This window comes from Hibiscus syriacus, unplaced genomic scaffold (genome assembly GCF_006381635.1).
Source record: "Hibiscus syriacus cultivar Baekdansim isolate YM2019G1 unplaced genomic scaffold, ASM638163v2 tig00111513_pilon, whole genome shotgun sequence".
NCBI lineage: Eukaryota > Viridiplantae > Streptophyta > Magnoliopsida > Malvales > Malvaceae > Hibiscus > Hibiscus syriacus.
Window position 1 is genome coordinate 48,870 of NW_024063111.1, and position 19,295 is coordinate 68,164.

A 19,295-nucleotide genomic window follows, 5' to 3' on the forward strand; every position below is an offset into this window, starting at 1 on the left:
CTCTAAAGAGAACAACATTTCATTTTACCACTTATAATCCAAAAGACTTTAAATACTATATTGGAAGCCCTTGAAATTGCAGCAAGACCTCTCCATCTTCCGTGTAATTTATGAATCCATTCTAATTATTTTCATTAACTTTTAAAAGAATTTAAAATTTGAACAAGATTAAAAATAAAACATTCAAAATCATATTTGATCCACTCATTTACATGCCAAATTAGCTGTGGAATCAACGACTATTCTGTCTCATCAGTTTGGCAGCCCGCATCCTAAGAGAATCATATTCCCCCTTTGTCGAACCATTGTTGAAAATGCTGCAATAAACACGTGTGCAATAATCATGCATTGAAGAGCTTTCTGAAAGGGCCATCTTTACGGTCCTTGGCAGCTTCGGTTAAAGCAAGGAACCTCTTGAACCCTGTAGTCGCAGCACCGCGTCCAAGAGCAGCTGCTCTTGTTAGCACATCTTCCCGAGAAGCTATAAATCCAGCTGAAGCAGGATTTGACATGGCTGGAACTGTAGTCGCAGACTGGGCTTGTGGAATTGCCTGGCTAGCTGCTGCTGCTGCCCCAGAAGGTTGTGAGATTACCGGCGACCCTTTGTTGAAGTCGTCTAAGATACTTTGTTGGTCCGATTTCTTGAGGCCCTGAACACAAAAATTTCCATTTTCTTATTTTAAAGATCCGAAATCATTTAATGAAGTTATGGACTTATGATCAACTTTACCTTGAGCTCTAAAATACGCTGAAACTCCATCGGTGTTCCCTCTGGGAGCAACGCACGGTATGTATCCGCCACTGAATCAACAGGAGATAGTATAACCTGTGTAATGGATAAGGTACAAACTTGTATTACGATAGATGGACATGACCAGCCAGAATGAAAGCTAGCCTGAATTTTTATCACAACCTTCAAAAGTGCTTCGGCTTTGCTCATCTCTCGACTTACAAATTTTGAATAGCCAGCAGCACCAGATGTCTGCCAATAGAAGTAAAAGTTTATCAGCTCTTTCTTTTTTGCAAAATAGGAGAAAGAATGATGATAAAAATGATAAAGGAGATGAATGAAGCCATCATGATTCATGCATACGGAAACAAAAGCATACAAAACATTAATTTACACAAAAGGTAACTTCATGATCAAAATTGCAAAACAAATGGAGAGCTGAAATAAAGGAATGCAAACCATTCAATAAGAGCTGTAACAAGTGTGATATCATGAATACTGCACCACTCCACAAATAAAGAGTGATGAAGCCTCGTTGAAAACAGAGATGCAAAATCATGACTTATGTCAGTAATATTAAGAGCCAACTGCGGCATCAAATGTGGCATTTTTTTAAGGTAACAAATGGATAGCATCAAATACGAAAATTACTACAATTAGGTAGCAAGAACTCAGAAAATGATACCAAGTAACAAAAGTAAATAATATCCCTAAACTATCCCCTAAAAATCTGGAAATTTCCTAAATTGATGAACTGTCAACAGAATGCATAACTCACCTGTCGACCAAGGGAAGGAATTTCCAAAAGAATTGTCTTTACAGCTTGAGTATCCAACAGCATCTGCAATACAAATGTACCATTAATATATACATTAATATGTTCCAGGATCAATTATTCCGAACTCTATTGTTAGAATGCATTCAATCACATTCAAAAGTTTATACATGGTCGTTACAAGTAATTACAAATGAGTTAACATCTCAAATATGATATTCACCAAAAAGTTAATACATGTAGAGTTAGAGACAATGCCAATATTAGTTACACTTAACACAGGAATGGAATACTAGCAGAAACTGGGAAACAATATGTGAAAAATAAAAACTGGGAATACTAGTAGGGTAATAAACACCGGATAAAAAAGTTGTTGCATTTTTAAAAACCTCAAGCAAATCGGTTATTTTGGCTATAGTTTCCCAACTCGAATCCGGATAAATGTTTGGGACATGACCCCTCTCGAAAAGCCGATCGTGAAATGTTTGCAATGTTTCCCTTTGCCTTAAGGCAGTATGCATCATCATCCAAGTTGAGTTCAACGAATTGGACAATCCAAATTAGGACCCAAAGCTTTTTTATTAACAGACTTACAAAATCGTTTATAATCATTTAGTCTTTTATTGTTGTTACAAAGAATCGATTTTATCATTATTTTAAATTCTAATCTAATTGGCTCAATAATCTCCAAACCGGCTTGCACGGATAAATTAATTATGTGTGCAACGCAACGGGTATGAAAAAACGCACCGTCTAAAATCGGTGAAAGTAATATTTTCAATCTTGGAACCGCGTTTGTATTATTCGATGCATTATCAAAGGATATAGAAAAAACTTTATTTTCTAATTTATAAATACAAATTACCCGTTTTAAAAGTGTAAATAAATTAGCACCGGTATGCGGCTCACCGAATAATTCAAACGCGATTGTTCTTTTCATCATTTGCCAATTATCTTGATCTAACCAATGTGACGTAACGGCTAAAAAAGAATTTCCGGTATTATGAGGGGAACTCCAAACGTCACATGTAAGCGACACACCATAACGGTGTTCTTGGAATCCTAAAATCATTTTTTCCCTCGCCGTACGCCACATTTTTATAGCATCTCTTCTAAGGGTAGTACGACTTACTTGAGTATAACGTGGTTGCATTAGTTGTTGAATTGTTGTCGTGAAATCTTCATCATCAAAGTGGTCGAACGGCAATGCTTTTGTAATCACGAACTTTGTAAACGCTTCTCGTAATTTTTCGTTGTCGTAAACAAAAACACCACCTTGCGGTGTAAGATTCGATTGACTAGGATCCGATCTTGAGCGAAGTGCCTTGCATGATTTTGTCAAATGATTCTTCAACGTTGTGTTTCCTTCCGATGCAAGAAACTTTAGACAAAGTTTACAACGCGCCCTCCTCGAGCCATTTGACATCTCACATAAATCGTAGTGATCCCAAATATCTTTGTTTCGAGTGTGTTCGATCACTCTCACGACTTCAAGGTTTCCCCCGACGGAAGATTCAGCAGTGTTACTCATGATGAACAAAAAATTACAAAACTAAGATTTGAGAGATGTTTAAATGTTGTGTAATAAGATTTGAGAAAGTTGTAATCAACCAAATACATCCCCAACCTATTTATACATGTTTAGGGTGGTAAAATGGTAATTTTTTAAAGAAAAAAATGGTCAAAAACGGCTATATTAACGGCTAGTTTTTTAAACCCAGACCGGTTTTTTTTTCTCGGATAAAAACCGGTTTTTTATCCGGTAAAAAAACCGGTCTGGGTTTTTTTCTCCAAACCGGTTAAAATAACCGGTTTTAAAAAATCCGATCCGGTTAAAAAAACCGGTTTTTCCCAAATCCGGTTTCGGATATTTTTTTCGCAAAATCGGATATTCGGATTTTTTGTGCACCCCTATGTATAAGATATCAATAGATGGAAAAATAATAGACAAACCTAACTCATTTTGAAAGTACTTAAACAATAGAAGAACTTATGGAAAATCTCATTTGTGGATGATTTACAATATAAAAACGTTAAGAAAATGTTAAATTAATTATTTAATGATCACATATGAATGATTTATTTGGATGAAAATGAGGTAACTAGATGGTATAAGCGGTTCCTTTGAGTTAAACAAGTGATGTTTTAAGATGAAAATGAAAGCAATGTGAGAATGGCATGAATTGATGCGTCTTGCCGCGACGCGGAGAAGAATGATCACATGTTTCTTATCGCCTCTCTGCTCCAGCAATTGCACTTTGTCGAATAGCTCTCTATCTGGATCTCAAGTTGTGGTGTGAGAGGCGAATGTTAACTTGTCTAGAAAACTAGGGTTTGTTGATTATGTGAAACTAGCTAAAAACAATGAAGGGTTTTACAGCCAACACTTTCCATTAACAGGAGTCTAGCTTCAGCTACATCAAAAATTCAACCCTAATAACAACTCAACTAACTAGTGACATCAGCTTCAGCTGACTATAATAGGCCGAATGGACCCAAAATGAGCATTAAAACTCAGGTATAGGTGGTGGTGGTGGTGGAGATTCAGAATTGTGTGCAACCGGTGGCTTGATTTCAAAGATGGAGAACGTTGTATTACCATCCTCTACTGCTTCGTCAACACTGAGTTGACTCGTTTCCACCTCAACCACTCGGAAGCCTTGACCCCTTAACTCATCCAAGCATTCACCCCTATATGGCCTCATCTCGGTGGCACCCCAAACTTGGGTACCTTCTCCACAAACCCTTTTCAGCGTCTTACCTAATCCTATCATTTCTTCTGAATCAAACAAGACATCGCTCATCAAAACCATATCAAACGTCTTTAGGTTTGTTATTCCACTCATTGACTCGTCCGATCCCCACACGAGTTCTTTCACGCCAACTTTTCCCATCAACCCGTTATCTTCAACGTTGTTTAAGAGCCCAGGGAGGAGCTGTTGGACGTCAGTGAGTAGCACTCGGGTGGCGCCTAGCAGAGCTGCTGTCAAGCAAGGGAGGCCGGCACCAGCTCCGATCTCGATGACAGTCTTGCCTTGGAAATCGAGGTGAGTGGGCATCCAGTGGGACAAAAGAAGGGCCGAGTCCCACACCCATGAGCCGGCAAGTGGGCGACCCGTGACCGAGTCATAGACATCGTCGAGTTCGTAGACGGAAAGTTTGTGGGCTGCTACTTGAATTTATCTTATTACACCCATGCGCTACGCAGGCTGGTGTGCCTCACCATTTGTATTTGGCGGTTCTCTCTTTGCATATATATATATATATACAGGAGGAAATTTAATACTATTATTATTGTTATTATGCTTAATACGGCATATTTATTATTAATAAAAATCACATTTTGGCCTTTGTGCTAATTTTCTTTGATCCCTAATTTATCTTTCTACTATCATTATATTTTAGTCTTTTACAGTTATGGTTAAAAATGTTGATTGTCTAATAAAATACTATCATGCTTAAAGAAATTACTTAAAAAACTTAAAAATAAAAATATCATTAAAAAGCCTATAAAATTATTTTTATTTTATTAATATTTTAAAAAAATAAATTAAACGTAATAATATTTTAAAAATATACATAATTTCCAATGATTTCTAAAACTTTTAGAGAAAAAAAATCAACAATACAAAATTATAGTGATAGACAAAATAAATGTCAAAAGCTGAATTAATCGAACAAATAATAAAATAACTAAAGTGACCACAACAAATATTAAATCTTATAATTCTTATTATTATGATGCTTGAAATACAACAACTCCTGAATTTGATAAATTTATGATCGATCATTTAAGTTTTTATTTGATCATGATTCTTAATTTCACAAGCCTTGAACTTTTAGAGGTCAAGGTAACCTTTAAAATTGACATGTTTGATCATCGAATTGGCTCTTGAAAGTTTTTACAGTCAAATTGACCTTTGAAAGTTTTTTGAGTCAAATTGATCCTAAGCTTTATAGATTATTATAAAATAAAATAAAATTAATTTGATCATACTTTAAAGTTTCCTTCGTGAAATTGCCCCCTAGATTTGATAAATTGCTATAGATATTCAATAATCAACTTGACTGAACTTATCAAATTATAAATTGCAATGATTATCATTCCAACTTATTTGTAATCCAAAAGACTTCTTTTTAGGTGAATATTAGATAATATATGTTCAAAATTTTCTTAACCAACTGATAACGTATACATATCCTGCAGACATAACTGCTCGAACTCAAGATCTCTAAAGAGAACAACATTTCATTTTACCACTTATAATCCAAAAGACTTTAAATACTATATTGGAAGCCCTTGAAATTGCAGCAAGACCTCTCCATCTTCCGTGTAATTTATGAATCCATTCTAATTATTTTCATTAACTTTTAAAAGAATTTAAAATTTGAACAAGATTAAAAATAAAACATTCAAAATCATATTTGATCCACTCATTTACATGCCAAATTAGCTGTGGAATCAACGACTATTCTGTCTCATCAGTTTGGCAGCCCGCATCCTAAGAGAATCATATTCCCCCTTTGTCGAACCATTGTTGAAAATGCTGCAATAAACACGTGTGCAATAATCATGCATTGAAGAGCTTTCTGAAAGGGCCATCTTTACGGTCCTTGGCAGCTTCGGTTAAAGCAAGGAACCTCTTGAACCCTGTAGTCGCAGCACCGCGTCCAAGAGCAGCTGCTCTTGTTAGCACATCTTCCCGAGAAGCTATAAATCCAGCTGAAGCAGGATTTGACATGGCTGGAACTGTAGTCGCAGACTGGGCTTGTGGAATTGCCTGGCTAGCTGCTGCTGCTGCCCCAGAAGGTTGTGAGATTACCGGCGACCCTTTGTTGAAGTCGTCTAAGATACTTTGTTGGTCCGATTTCTTGAGGCCCTGAACACAAAAATTTCCATTTTCTTATTTTAAAGATCCGAAATCATTTAATGAAGTTATGGACTTATGATCAACTTTACCTTGAGCTCTAAAATACGCTGAAACTCCATCGGTGTTCCCTCTGGGAGCAACGCACGGTATGTATCCGCCACTGAATCAACAGGAGATAGTATAACCTGTGTAATGGATAAGGTACAAACTTGTATTACGATAGATGGACATGACCAGCCAGAATGAAAGCTAGCCTGAATTTTTATCACAAACCTTCAAAAGTGCTTCGGCTTTGCTCATCTCTCGACTTACAAATTTTGAATAGCCAGCAGCACCAGATGTCTGCCAATAGAAGTAAAAGTTTATCAGCTCTTTCTTTTTTGCAAAATAGGAGAAAGAATGATGATAAAAATGATAAAGGAGATGAATGAAGCCATCATGATTCATGCATACGGAAACAAAAGCATACAAAACATTAATTTACACAAAAGGTAACTTCATGATCAAAATTGCAAAACAAATGGAGAGCTGAAATAAAGGAATGCAAACCATTCAATAAGAGCTGTAACAAGTGTGATATCATGAATACTGCACCACTCCACAAATAAAGAGTGATGAAGCCTCGTTGAAAACAGAGATGCAAAATCATGACTTATGTCAGTAATATTAAGAGCCAACTGCGGCATCAAATGTGGCATTTTTTTAAGGTAACAAATGGATAGCATCAAATACGAAAATTACTACAATTAGGTAGCAAGAACTCAGAAAATGATACCAAGTAACAAAAGTAAATAATATCCCTAAACTATCCCCTAAAAATCTGGAAATTTCCTAAATTGATGAACTGTCAACAGAATGCATAACTCACCTGTCGACCAAGGGAAGGAATTTCCAAAAGAATTGTCTTTACAGCTTGAGTATCCAACAGCATCTGCAATACAAATGTACCATTAATATATACATTAATATGTTCCAGGATCAATTATTCCGAACTCTATTGTTAGAATGCATTCAATCACATTCAAAAGTTTATACATGGTCGTTACAAGTAATTACAAATGAGTTAACATCTCAAATATGATATTCACCAAAAAGTTAATACATGTAGAGTTAGAGACAATGCCAATATTAGTTACACTTAACACAGGAATGGAATACTAGCAGAAACTGGGAAACAATATGTGAAAATAAAAAGTACTTGTTGGGCTCCTGTTTCTGATATCTGCTTGCATTTGAAAATGTTCAGGTAGAACCGGGGGCCAAGTGATGATGCAAGCTGCAAGAATAAAGAATAAGCAAGTTGCATAGAATAGCTATCTACGAAAGTAAATAGTAAGAGTTAACCATGTTAAGAGGCATGGTGCAAGACCCATATTTCTTGTATTTACCTTGTCCAAGAAGAACTGGAAGTAAATAGGTGAAAGAAGGCTCCCAAGTGCCGGAATACTGCTGCTAAGGATCATATTTATGCCATTGACATATCTGCAACAAGACAATGATATGGCATTTAAAACTTGACACTAGCCTTGGAGAAATTAAATCATAAAAGGAATGCATCTTACCCTGATTGGTCCCCAACACTTTCAAGGGTACCCCATGGAACTCGGGTCATGGCAGCCATTTCAGCATCAAATTTAGTTTCCAGGCCATGCACTAAGGTTACTAAAGATTTGGTTATAACTGCTGAAAATTCATCCTGTAAAATTGCAAGAGCTTGTAGAATTCAACAAAATAATTGTTGAGAGATGAATTAGTTATGAAGTCTGCAATACCTGTACTTCAGACATATCCACCTGGTCTGCATATTGAGTATCAATGATTTTGGCTACACTTTCAGCCAGTTCACCGGACTGTTATAAAAGTAAACTAGGATTACTAAAAATCAGTTCTCATTATCAATGTAAGCATGAATTTAAGTTTGTAGTATATAAGAATAACAGCTTAGTCAACAACTGCCTGTTATCGGCCAAAAAAACTGTCTGCTAGAAATACAAAATATTGTTAGTTTAGGAAAAGAAAAGTAACTGATAGATTATGATCCTATTAAATAGGCGAAGAAAAATGGAACTGCATCAAAATTAAAAACTGATGCATAACCACTGTGGTCTTCTTCACGCACGCATTAGCTATTGTGCAGTTTATCATGCTTAAACTAAGCAAAAAAGGCATCAAAGTTCCAGCTCTAGTTCACCCATAACATATCACAAAGAAAGCCAATACCCTTTACTTCCTATTGTACCAGTAATTGTTCAACGTGAATAATGAGTATGGCATGCATGTAGAAACTGATTATTTGTGACAGAGATCAAGATGATATGTGGAAAATTTCTTATTTAAAATAGAGTTTCAAGTCTCCTTTAAAAAGACTAAATGCATAGAGTTACAACCTCATAGTGGGCTTAATCGGGCCTTCTTTTTACATCTCTCTCGTTATTTGGGGCCCTATTTACCTCTTTTCTTTTTTTCTTCTATTGAATCGAGAAATAAATAGGTTTGATTGCCCATCCTTTTAATATAATCTATATATCCGGATACTTCAAATCGAAGCAATTAAGTAAAATTACTCTATATAGAATTCTATCCTATTAAGAAAGAAGGGTTATAGGATATCTAAACTGCTTAGTTATTTACAGTAAATCTAAGTCTATTTACTGCCTACAGTCTACAATCTAAACATGCACATTTCAATTTTTGTAACAAGGGAAGCCAATAATTAGAGAAACATACCGTTTTGTGGCAATATTCAGCTGAATTTACAATATAGCATATCACCCTTTCGTCCCTATCAGATGTCTGTCAAATGTTGCCCATAAATGCAAATTAAACATTAGCATTTGGCATAGAGAACAAGTTATTTAGACAAACATCTCAAAGGTTGGCACACTGAGACTATACCTTTATCTGCCCATCCATACCAGTGGCTGCAGCAACAATCCCTGTACCACCCTTTGGCAGTCTTGCAAAAAGCTTTGTAGCATAGGCTTTGAGGACTCTTTGAAACACCTAAGGATGGAGAGATAAGATTGCATTAACCAACCACTTCATTTGATTCTAAAGATTCACTTGTACATAGTTCTTGATAGGTAAGAGTTTAATCTAACCGATAAAATCGCCTACAGAAATTTCTTCTACAATAGAAATCATGAATGTGGGGTCTTGCATCTATTGCGACTTTATCCACTACTTTCCAATACACTAATCATCACCATTCAAATGTGTAGGACCCATCCCTGAACTGTAGAAGGCATACTTGTGAATGGTGATTAAACTTGTATCGATATTCATAGATAGTTATGTTTGGTTCAGTAGTTCTAAGAATGATCTGGTTGGCCTTCTTGATAAGTGAGGGTTTTATTGTCATATCCAGTAAAATGTAAGATCAAGTAATCTACATGTCCCATCCATTTGAACTTATGAACAGTCCCTAGCTTTGATTATTATTGAATATAATAGTTTCATGCTAAAATAGAATAAAGGTTACTGCAATGCAAGAAAAAACTGAATTTCAAGAGAATACCTTGAACAAATTATATAAAGTCTGGCTCTTTGTCAGAGCACTGCATCGCTTTAGGCTCCTCTTGATTATAAGAAACAACTAGCAAATGAAAGACATTATCAACTTTCATATAAGCACATAGTTTCTCTCAAAACAACAGTGTACTCGTTGTATAAAACTAGAAAAGACATAAAACATCAACTTGACTTGTAAGAAGAAAAATACTTGGCATTGTTTTACTTGGAAATGATGGATCAACATGCAGATAAGTTGGAATATATTGTTTCTTACCTGCATACTACTGGAAAGAACATTATTTTGACTTCCTTCCTCAACATCCCATGTTTCTTCCTGTCATAACATCAATGATTGAATGAAATATAAGCACCAAAAAAACCAACAGAGAGTATCAAGTGAAGAAGGGTCGATATTATGCCCAAACTACCTGAACAAGTTTCTCAAGGTTCTCCATCAGTGTCTTTTCCTCTAATTCTATATATACAGTCAAGTGAGGCTCAAAGCAAGATGAAATAATCCCATGAAAGTTGAACTGCCAGGAAATTGAGTTAAAAAAACATTTCAGTAGCAAAATTATAGGATGAAAGCTCTAAGAAAAAACTATGGTGTAATGCATTGGATAATGCAAAAATAAAATGGAAAATATGTTTTCCCACATGCTAAATTAGAAAAATCATAGGCAGATACTCTTTCTGAGAATGTAAATCAACGTGTGAAATTAGATAACTTCTTAGTTATAGCACATTCAAACTACAATACAACAAAACAACCAAAAGAAGGCAATTACACTTATCCACTTTAAAATAGACAGTGACAAGTTACTCCAGTATTTCAATAAGACCCAATAACACAGTCTAATGAGATGATGTGCATGCCTCAGGATAAAACTGTTTTTACAGAAAAACATGTAGGCACCAACAATAAACAATTTCTTTAGGCACCAATTGTCATCCAATTTCTCAAGGAAATACAAAAGATCTCAGGTAAGACATGTTAATGAAGTGATCAAATTTCCAATATTAAGTTTCTGCCTTTGGTGCATAGACTCGGCATTTGACTAAGGCCAGTTCTATGACTGAACTATATGTAAAAATACTCTTACAGATGGTTAAAATTTTACCCCAGCTCCAGGTGCAGACAAATCTTTGTTTCCATCTTTTTCCTGTAAACAAAATGTCACAAGAGAAAATTGATACCATAATTACGTAATTCTCTAGCAGAAAGATTTTCCTATAACAGAAAGAAGTGATCATTGCGTGGAGCTTACTTCATTTTCACTTCCTTGATGTGCAGCAAGTTTTTTCTCATACTTCTTTCTAATATCAGACGCACTTTGACTATTACTCCGCCTACCAATCTCTTCAATTTCATTTCCAATCTCTCTACTCTGAGTACCACCACCAAATTTTTCAGCCAACTCATCCTCAAATTCTATAGTTCTCTGCAATGCCTGCACAATCCAAAGTATAAGAAACTTCACATGTAAAACTGGCAAGCAGAAACTTTTTTTTTTTTGATAGAAGTTGGAGGTCTCATTAAAAACTCCCTTCATATTCTTCCACATACTTAAAAGTATGTTGAAGAACTTTGGAAGGGAGAAAAGAGTGCCTCATATTTTATTAAATAGAAGACCAAGTACATGTGGTAACACCGAACCCTCATACGGGAATATACACCAATACAAACTATATCACCTAAAAAACTTACATCTTCAAACAAAAAGCCCCTAAGACAATAACATAAAATAATGATCAAACTACATCATCATATGATTGTTCCAAAAACATAAAATAAGTAAATGAACAGAGAGGTAATAATGATCATATGATCATGTAAGTTCACCCTAGAAGAAACTAGGCTGAGATTGACTATAATCGGCAAAACTGTAACAGGAAATTTCGCAGAGCTTTCCCAGTAATGAAAAATAATAAAACACTCTCTCTAGTCCTCTTCCCTGTCATCAATTTTGTACGACATATCAGCACTATAATCAGCGTTGCAATATATAATAAAAAACAAGGAGCAAGTTTACAGTGGCCTCTATAGCAAAATTAATTTTTATTAAAAGAAAATATAATACAAATAATTAGTGCAAAATAGCAATGCAGTGACTGATCTTTGATCCTTGATAATGTACCCAAACTAAAAGTAACGACCGTCAAACAAACTAAAGTATGATACCACTTTCAACTTAAACTGAAGGATTAAGAGTATTTTTACAAGACTTTTGATGAAGATCTCGAAAATATGGCTTACCATCAACAACGTTGCAACATCAGGCTTCTCTTTCATGTTGTCAAGGATCCCCTCCAATTGTTTCCTGGAAGTAAAATCCCAAGTAAGATGGTCTAAATAATTTATAATATAATCCTGCAACTCTCCGTCCACTATAGACAACCAATAAATAATTCATTAGTCGTATAATTTGGCATCATCCGGTTAAGTCCTTTTCACACAAAAAAAAAGAAAAAGAAAAATAGTTGAAAAACTCTTTTTGTCATTTCTTTACTCAGAAGATAGGTATCCAGAATCTTTTCTGGAGAAAAAAATTAGAATATTAACTTGACCAATATTTAAGGGAAGAAAAAGTACCAGATGTTTGAAACTGTGGCTTCAATTAAATAAAGAATGAATATTATATAAGTTATTGAACCAACCTAGCATAACTTATTTTTTGTACATAATTAATGAAATTTATGCCGCCCTAGATAATGCATACCTTGTCTTCTTACAGAACTGGATACAGAGACGATAAGGGACAAGCCATGAGGTAGGGAAGATTTTCCAAATCTCCTCGTTTGTTCTCATTCGACGCTTGATCCATGTGTATCTTCGTTCCGTTTTATCCAGTTTAGCTAGTTCTAATTAGAGAGAAAAATCAAGATTCAGAATCACGAAAACTTTGTGAAAGCTTAATGCATAAAGAATATATAAAAGATGGGAGGATGGAGCCACACAAACCAGCTCCTTCAAAGATCTGTTCATATGAAGTGAGCTCCCTGCTGCAAAAGTTATTTACCAACTCTTCTCGCACAGATGGTTCCAAAGCATCAACAACTAGACAAGCATCAGATAAGTGCTGCAGCAAATTTGTCTCTTCGGATTCTTTGCCAGTTCCTAAACTGCAATTAAAACACAAGGTAGATTTAAAACATTAATTTAGAGGAAAGAATGAACAGCTGTAACTACATAAACACGAGAATCATTCTGATTTGATTGTACAAGAAGCATAAGGAATTCTATGGTTCTCTAACCCCACCCCCCAAAAAAAAACCCCATTGCACCACCCCCTACATCATGAGATATTCTTCCAAAACAACATTTAAAAAGATAAGATTAACAAAATAAAAGATTACCTTGTAGCAAAGTTCAGCAATAAATCAACAATTAGAAGTTATAGTACTATGCATACAAAACCAATTTTGTTTGACTTTTTTATTTTTTATTTTTGATAGGAATAGTAGGCCTCATTAGCAACCCTCTTCATGATTAATGGAAGTCGGAAAGAGTTCTTTAATCATCGAAAGGAGGAAAAGAGTGCCTTGAATTTCATAGATAAAAGGATTAGAACATATGAATACAAAACCCTGAACTCCTTTAAGGAGATCGTCAAACTAAACAAACGCCCTTAAAAACAACAAGCAAATCAACCAATACCAGCTTTCGCTAGAGTATCAGCCTCTAGATTAGTTGCCCTATTAACCCATCTAATAACACCTTCACAAGCTTTAAGTTTTTCAATAATATCTTTAACAAAGTGAACATAAACATCAGGACAAGAAATAGGATCCTTAACCCAGTCCACAGCCACCCTGCAATCACTCTCAATAATAATGCGATCCTTGATCCTGTGTTGAATAGAGCAATGAAAGATAAGCCCTTGAGGATAGCTTTGAGTTCCATCAAAGAAGGAGGTCCAGGACCTGCAGGCTCCTTATAAGACCCTATGATAGACCCAGAATCGTCTTTCAAAACGCCACCTAACCCACTTCTCATCAGTCGACAGTAGTAGCAGCATCAACATTTAATTTAATAAACCCCTTTGGAGGAGGGGACCATTTAATCACCGTTGAGACCGGCTTAGACAGAGGAAAAAACGAGTCCCCTAAGGTAGGATTAGTAATAAGCGAGTCCTTAGAGATTGAATTTTGTTTGTATTTTGCTAAGTACCATGAAGCTAGTCTGAACCTAGCTAGAAAGAAAATTTCAGCCTGATCAACCTTCTCTCCTTCAAACACAATATAGTTCCTGAATTTCCAAATGTCCATAGGACAACCCCCGGAATGAAAGACCATATGAGAGAGTTTATCTTCAAATCAGCCCATGCTAGGAGAAATTTTTTTGCATCATCATGAAATACAAATTGAATATTCCATAACCACATGAATTTATTCCAAAGAGTCCAAGCCACCAAACAAGAAAAAAATAAATGAGAGGGGGTCTCATCACTTTGTTTGCAAAGAGGACACAACACATCATCAATACCCCTCATACCTCTTCTAATCAAAACTGACTTAACTGCCAACTTCTGAAGAGTGACTTGCCAAACAAAAATCTCCACTCTTGGAGGCAGCAAACCTCTCCAAATAACATTTTTCCAGAAATGAAACTCTTCCGAACTAGAGGTCCCTGAATAACTTAGACTAACACAAGATTTTACAGTAAAGACCCCATCCCCAGTGCCCCTCCAAACCAGCCCATCAGGAGAATCTATTGAAATGGAAAAATTTGAAATGATTGACATTAAATTAGACCACTGCTCAACTTCCCAATCGTTCAAATCCCTCCTCAATTGTATATCCCAAAGCCAACCATTAGAACTAAATTCTCCAAACTCAGATAATTTTCCATCCTTATTTAATGAGATGGAAAACAGTCTTGGAAAAATGAACATTAAAGGATGATCCAGTGCCCAAGCATCTTGCCAAAAACGAATAATACTCCCATCACCAACCTGAAATCTGAAATTACTTCTGATTTTACAGCCGATAGGATCATTTCTGATTTTTTTATTTCATCTGCTTAATACTAATTGAGAACTTGCAGGCTTTCAGAAGCATAAGTCCATATTTCGTCATTTCTACAAATGCATAACCACTTTAGTTCTATTTTATTATTTTCACCGAAATTGCTTAATCAATCAAGTATTTGCAACATCTCAATAATCTATATTGATGATTAGCTTCTTGTAGTATCATACCAAAGAAAGATAGCATCAAATTTATATATACCACATACCTTGAGAAATCAGAGAAGACATGAGATTTTAGTATTTGTTTAATATTCTTAATCTTCTCCCTCAGCTCTGTGATTTTTGGAATATCCCTGTAGGCTTCAAAATGACTGCATAGCTGGTTTACAGCCTGAAATGCATGATAAATTCGACTCCTTAAAATAAACCGGATTTCATAAGGGCGATGAAAAGCAAACTTCAGAAAAGAAAAGACACAAAGAGCAAATAGGACCCCTTCTAGGAAATAATTACTATGGTAATTACTTGGTACAAAAGAAACTACCCTAGAGAAAGGGCACTAATAGAAACTAGAGCAACCATGTTGATCGAGGTAAAAGAATCTCTAAGCAAAGACGTCTTACATTGATGCATTTTGTAGATTATAGCCATATAAAGTCCTAATGAGTCTGGAATTAGTGACCTAATGTGTGTGTAATTAAGTTTTATTTATTATATGGCTTGTACTCTATATCCGATCTAAGTAGAAGATTAGATAGAATGTTGACTAGGTACGTTAACTCTGAATAGGACTCTAAGCATCTTAGAATACGATTGTATTTCTATTGTGATTTGCCTATTCTAATAGGCCTTACCTTGTTATACTTTATATGACAGCAAGAAAAATCAGAGAACAAACTTCTCAGTTCCAGAAACTCCTTCCATCGTTTCCTAGTTTCTACATGATATCAGGCTAGGTTCATCCAAAACCTACTCAACGATGAATCAATCAACCTCCTCATCGGAAGCCAATTCATGATCTGAACAAAATCCCTCCCAAAACACCATAGTTGATACCTCACCCGTCCCCATCACCTGCCACAAGCTAAAGGGCCACCTACATTCCTTGGTCATAATCAGTCATGCTAGACAGGCGAGGATGACTATTTATCAGCAACAATATCCATATCAAAACCCACAGATAAAAAATATTGACGGTGGAGAACTGAAAACATCAGAGAAGTATTCGACATTGAAAGCAACTCAATGATCTACAGCAAGAGGACATGACTACTACTCAATATTTCAACACAATGACAAGCTACTGGCAGTAAATTGATTTATTTGATACTAATGTTTGGAAATGTACTGATGATGCAGCATCATACAAAAAGCTTACTGCCCAAAAGAGGATTTTTCAATTTCTGTTTGGTCTCGACAAGGAACTTGATAAGGTAAGGGGAAGAATCAGATTACAATAGAAACGTGATAAGTTAACTCCTAATAGAATTCTAAGTTAGTACTTAGATTGGGATTGTATTTTTGTTGTAATCAGCCCATTTCAATAGGCCTTACCTTGTGTATTCAATGGCAAGAAAAATCAGAGAACAAAATTCTCTGTTCCATAAATTCCTTCCTTTATTTCCTAACTTCTATACATTTATCTAGTGCCATCCAGAATGCCTTGGATTTTCGGGTTTCCTTATTATAGAAAATTCTTGACATAAAGGGTATTGTGCACATTAGACTTTTGATGAAAGTCTGAAACCTAAGACAAAATTTAACTCCTCCAAATCACCAAAAACAGAAGAGAGGGAAAATGCAGTAGAATAAGCCAGCGAAAAAGTGAAGTGTTCCATCTTCCTTCAATGATATGGCCATGGGTAGATTCAGAAACTTGACAAGGCATGGCAGAATTATTTTCACCAAAAACCATAAATATTCAGTCATTTCTACTAGCCATCAATCTCAAATCAAAACCTAAGAGAAATGAAATAGTTTTGACACGAATTGAAGTAGATCACTAATAAGTAGAGTATTTTCAAATTTCAATGACAGAACTCTTAGCTTCTGGAGAGATGGCAAACAAACTATACATTCAGAAATGGCATACCTCTAACTGGGCAGCTGCCTCCTTATATTGTCGTTTTGAAGCCATAATTTGAAGTTGCTCTACAGCGGAGACTGTCATGACATGAAAAAGGTACTAATATCAAAAGCCATGCTGTTTTAAATGCTAATAATTGAAGTCAGCCAAAAGGTTAGAACCAATATAATCTTCAGTGAGCATATTTTACTATTGATCACTAACTACAATACTACGACTTGGGTGAAGTTCCGGGTATCATTCGAGCACAGATAACGAAGACCTCAAAAAAAAAAACTGACCTAGCATGGTTAGACGATGAAGAGCTGTGATTGTAGTGGTTATATGCTTCTTAGCAAAATCCAGCTTCTTGATATCACGGCATATTTCTTGAACCATAATCTCGCTTTGCTCAGCTTTTGTTTTTATTTCACGGATTTTATATGTTAGTTCCTGTTTAGTCAAAACAATGAGTTCAAAAAGAAACAAGAAAAATGACCCGAACGGGAAGAGGGGAGAAATTTCACATTCTTTTCCAAGTTACTGATCAGAAGAGGCACAATTATTTTTAGTAATGCAACTGGAACCCTATAGAATCATTTGTAAATAGAAAAATTGATGCAAATAACATGAAAGATTTCATCCATGGCATCTATAAAATTCAAACAAGCTAACCTCCACAGCATGTGTAGCAGCAGCGAGATCTTCCTTAGCTTTGGTTCCCGAATTACTCTGTAATCAAAATAGCTTGTCACCTTTTAAGTTACCTCAACTTTCCCAAATGGCAAACTGCAATATGTCCTAATTGAAATGTTGGATAAATTCTCTTGACATTTGATTTTTACATGAGAGAGATGCAAAACCCATAAACAAACACGCTCCATAAAGGAATAAGAAAGATTTGTAACCTGCTGGCGAACAGCAGCCAAAATTCCAGCATCAACACGGCGGATCTCGCTTTGTATCTTTTGCATTAGCGGCTCAACTCCAGATAAAGAAGCCTCTGAACAACAAATAATATATGCAGCATCAAATCCAGAACAAGATAAATTCTAATAAATTAAACAAATCGCGTAACTTCGAGATCATATCTAAGGCTTTAATTATTGCAAATCCTGTTGAAATAACCGTGTTTAGTTTTTTAATAATCCTTTTTATCACTTACCGGTGGGGAACATCTGATTGATGTACTCTAGAGTACTCATTTTGTCCATTGCTTCAAAAATTCCGATCCTATAGACCTGGAAGCCATAGAAACAGTTTTAAACCCAAGCTTAAAAGATGGATCCAATAAAGTAAGAATGGAAAAGAAAAAGAAAAACAAAAGCAAGTACGAGCTATATGTTCTTTTTATCAAATTTTTCAACAAAAATTGAAGAATGAAAATAACATTACAAGAATCTCAACAGTATGGAGGGAAAATAAAGTGAGCATATAAATTATAATGAAAATCAAAAGCAAATTTTTAGATCAAGATTGAATTGATAATGATCTATAAATCACTAATTCTTACTTTAAAAATCAACATAAATAATCGGGTCAAGAATCCAATACCTAAGTGATATTCTGTAGAAAACAAGGAAAATTGAAGAAATGAGAGAAAAATATTTCTCACTCGCCACTTAAAATTTTATCGCCGATCTGACAAAGCAATTGAAGAAAGATTTTCTCATTTGGATAGCTATGGGCTGGATTTTAAATATTTTTTGGGTTTTCCCATTAAGCATCGGCCTGTTAACCAATTAAATATTTTTTGAGTTTTCTCGTTTGGATAGCTATGGGCTGGATTTAAAATATTTTTGGGTTTTCCAGTTACGCATTGGCCTGTTAACCAATTAAATTTACACCACTGAAAATTTTATCACCGAATTGACGAAAGATTTTCTCGTTTGGATAGCTATGGGCTGGATTCTAAATATTTTTTGGGTTTTCCCGTTACGCATCGGCCTGTTAACCAATTAAATTTAGAGTTTATTACCCAATACAATTAAGAAAGAGTAGTATATAAATAGTCACTGAACTTTTTTATACTTGCATTTATGTACCTCAACTTTTAAAACTTGTAACACAGTCATCAAACATTTTGTTAGTTTGCAATGTGGTCCCTGATTCGGCCGTTTTACTGCCATTAGAAGAATATGAGGTGGCACGTGAGGAAACTATTTGCAGCTATAAAAATTAGGGTAAAGTGTATAAATGGTCACTGAACTTTTCATGCGCTTGCATTTAGGTCCCAAACTTTTAAAACTTGCAACACAGTCATCTATTACATTCTAAACCACAAATTCCAAAATACTTCAATTACATGCTAAAGCCCAAATTCATAATTCATTCTCAAAATCTACCATATCAAATGAACTTGAAGCAA

At 35.3% G+C, this 19,295-nt stretch overlaps 2 protein-coding genes and 1 pseudogene across 7 annotated transcripts; all 3 read right to left on the minus strand.

Annotated features, from left to right (window-relative positions):
* Positions 1–230: 230 nt before the first annotated feature.
* On the minus strand, positions 231–1,645 carry LOC120164405 (vacuolar protein sorting-associated protein 53 A-like). The gene is made up of 4 exons (XM_039174153.1): positions 1,509–1,645; positions 914–982; positions 731–826; positions 231–650 (listed from the first exon to the last, which is right to left on the minus strand). The coding sequence occupies exons 1-4, from the start codon at positions 1,569–1,571 to the stop codon at positions 342–344; spliced, it is 537 nt and encodes a 178-aa protein (XP_039030084.1). The 5' UTR covers positions 1,572–1,645; the 3' UTR covers positions 231–341.
* A 2,367-nt stretch (positions 1,646–4,012) lies between these two features.
* Positions 4,013–4,702, minus strand: LOC120164394 (annotated as a pseudogene).
* Positions 4,703–5,970: 1,268 nt separating this feature from the next.
* On the minus strand, positions 5,971–18,591 carry LOC120164404 (vacuolar protein sorting-associated protein 53 A-like). Of its 6 annotated transcripts, none has more exons than XM_039174149.1 (25): positions 18,547–18,591; positions 18,093–18,168; positions 17,836–17,930; positions 17,603–17,659; positions 17,230–17,380; positions 16,955–17,025; positions 15,129–15,253; positions 12,852–13,012; positions 12,610–12,751; positions 12,147–12,210; positions 11,173–11,340; positions 11,011–11,052; positions 10,318–10,422; positions 10,164–10,223; positions 9,894–9,971; positions 9,272–9,379; positions 9,104–9,169; positions 8,149–8,226; positions 7,939–8,072; positions 7,765–7,858; positions 7,575–7,652; positions 7,245–7,307; positions 6,650–6,718; positions 6,466–6,561; positions 5,971–6,385 (listed from the first exon to the last, which is right to left on the minus strand). In XM_039174149.1, the coding sequence occupies exons 2-25, from the start codon at positions 18,139–18,141 to the stop codon at positions 6,077–6,079; spliced, it is 2,463 nt and encodes an 820-aa protein (XP_039030080.1). In that variant the 5' UTR covers positions 18,142–18,168; positions 18,547–18,591; the 3' UTR covers positions 5,971–6,076. The 6 variants fall into 6 exon arrangements, with proteins under 6 accessions (XP_039030080.1, XP_039030078.1, XP_039030079.1 ...); XM_039174147.1 differs by having other exon boundaries at positions 11,158–11,340; XM_039174148.1 differs by lacking the exon at positions 18,547–18,591 and adding an exon at positions 18,482–18,542 and having other exon boundaries at positions 11,158–11,340.
* Between the last annotated feature and the right edge of the window lie 704 nt (positions 18,592–19,295).

What these genes read in the sequence shown, in the direction of transcription:
- LOC120164405 (XM_039174153.1), bottom strand. Translation starts at nt 1,571, where the DNA reads ATGCTGTTGGATACTCAAGCTGTAAAGACAATTCTTTTGGAAATTCCT. An exon ending in AAGCCGAAGCACTTTTGAAG is followed by an intron (nt 827 to 913) that starts GTTGTGATAAAA and finishes TCCATTACACAG; the next exon opens with GTTATACTATCTCCTGTTGA. An exon ending in AGCGTATTTTAGAGCTCAAG is followed by an intron (nt 651 to 730) that starts GTAAAGTTGATC and finishes TTTTGTGTTCAG; the next exon opens with GGCCTCAAGAAATCGGACCA.
- LOC120164404 (XM_039174147.1), bottom strand. Translation starts at nt 18,141, where the DNA reads ATGGACAAAATGAGTACTCTAGAGTACATCAATCAGATGTTCCCCACC. An exon ending in ATGTTGCAACGTTGTTGATG is followed by an intron (nt 11,341 to 12,146) that starts GTAAGCCATATT and finishes TGGATTGTGCAG; the next exon opens with GCATTGCAGAGAACTATAGA. An exon ending in AGCGTATTTTAGAGCTCAAG is followed by an intron (nt 6,386 to 6,465) that starts GTAAAGTTGATC and finishes TTTTGTGTTCAG; the next exon opens with GGCCTCAAGAAATCGGACCA.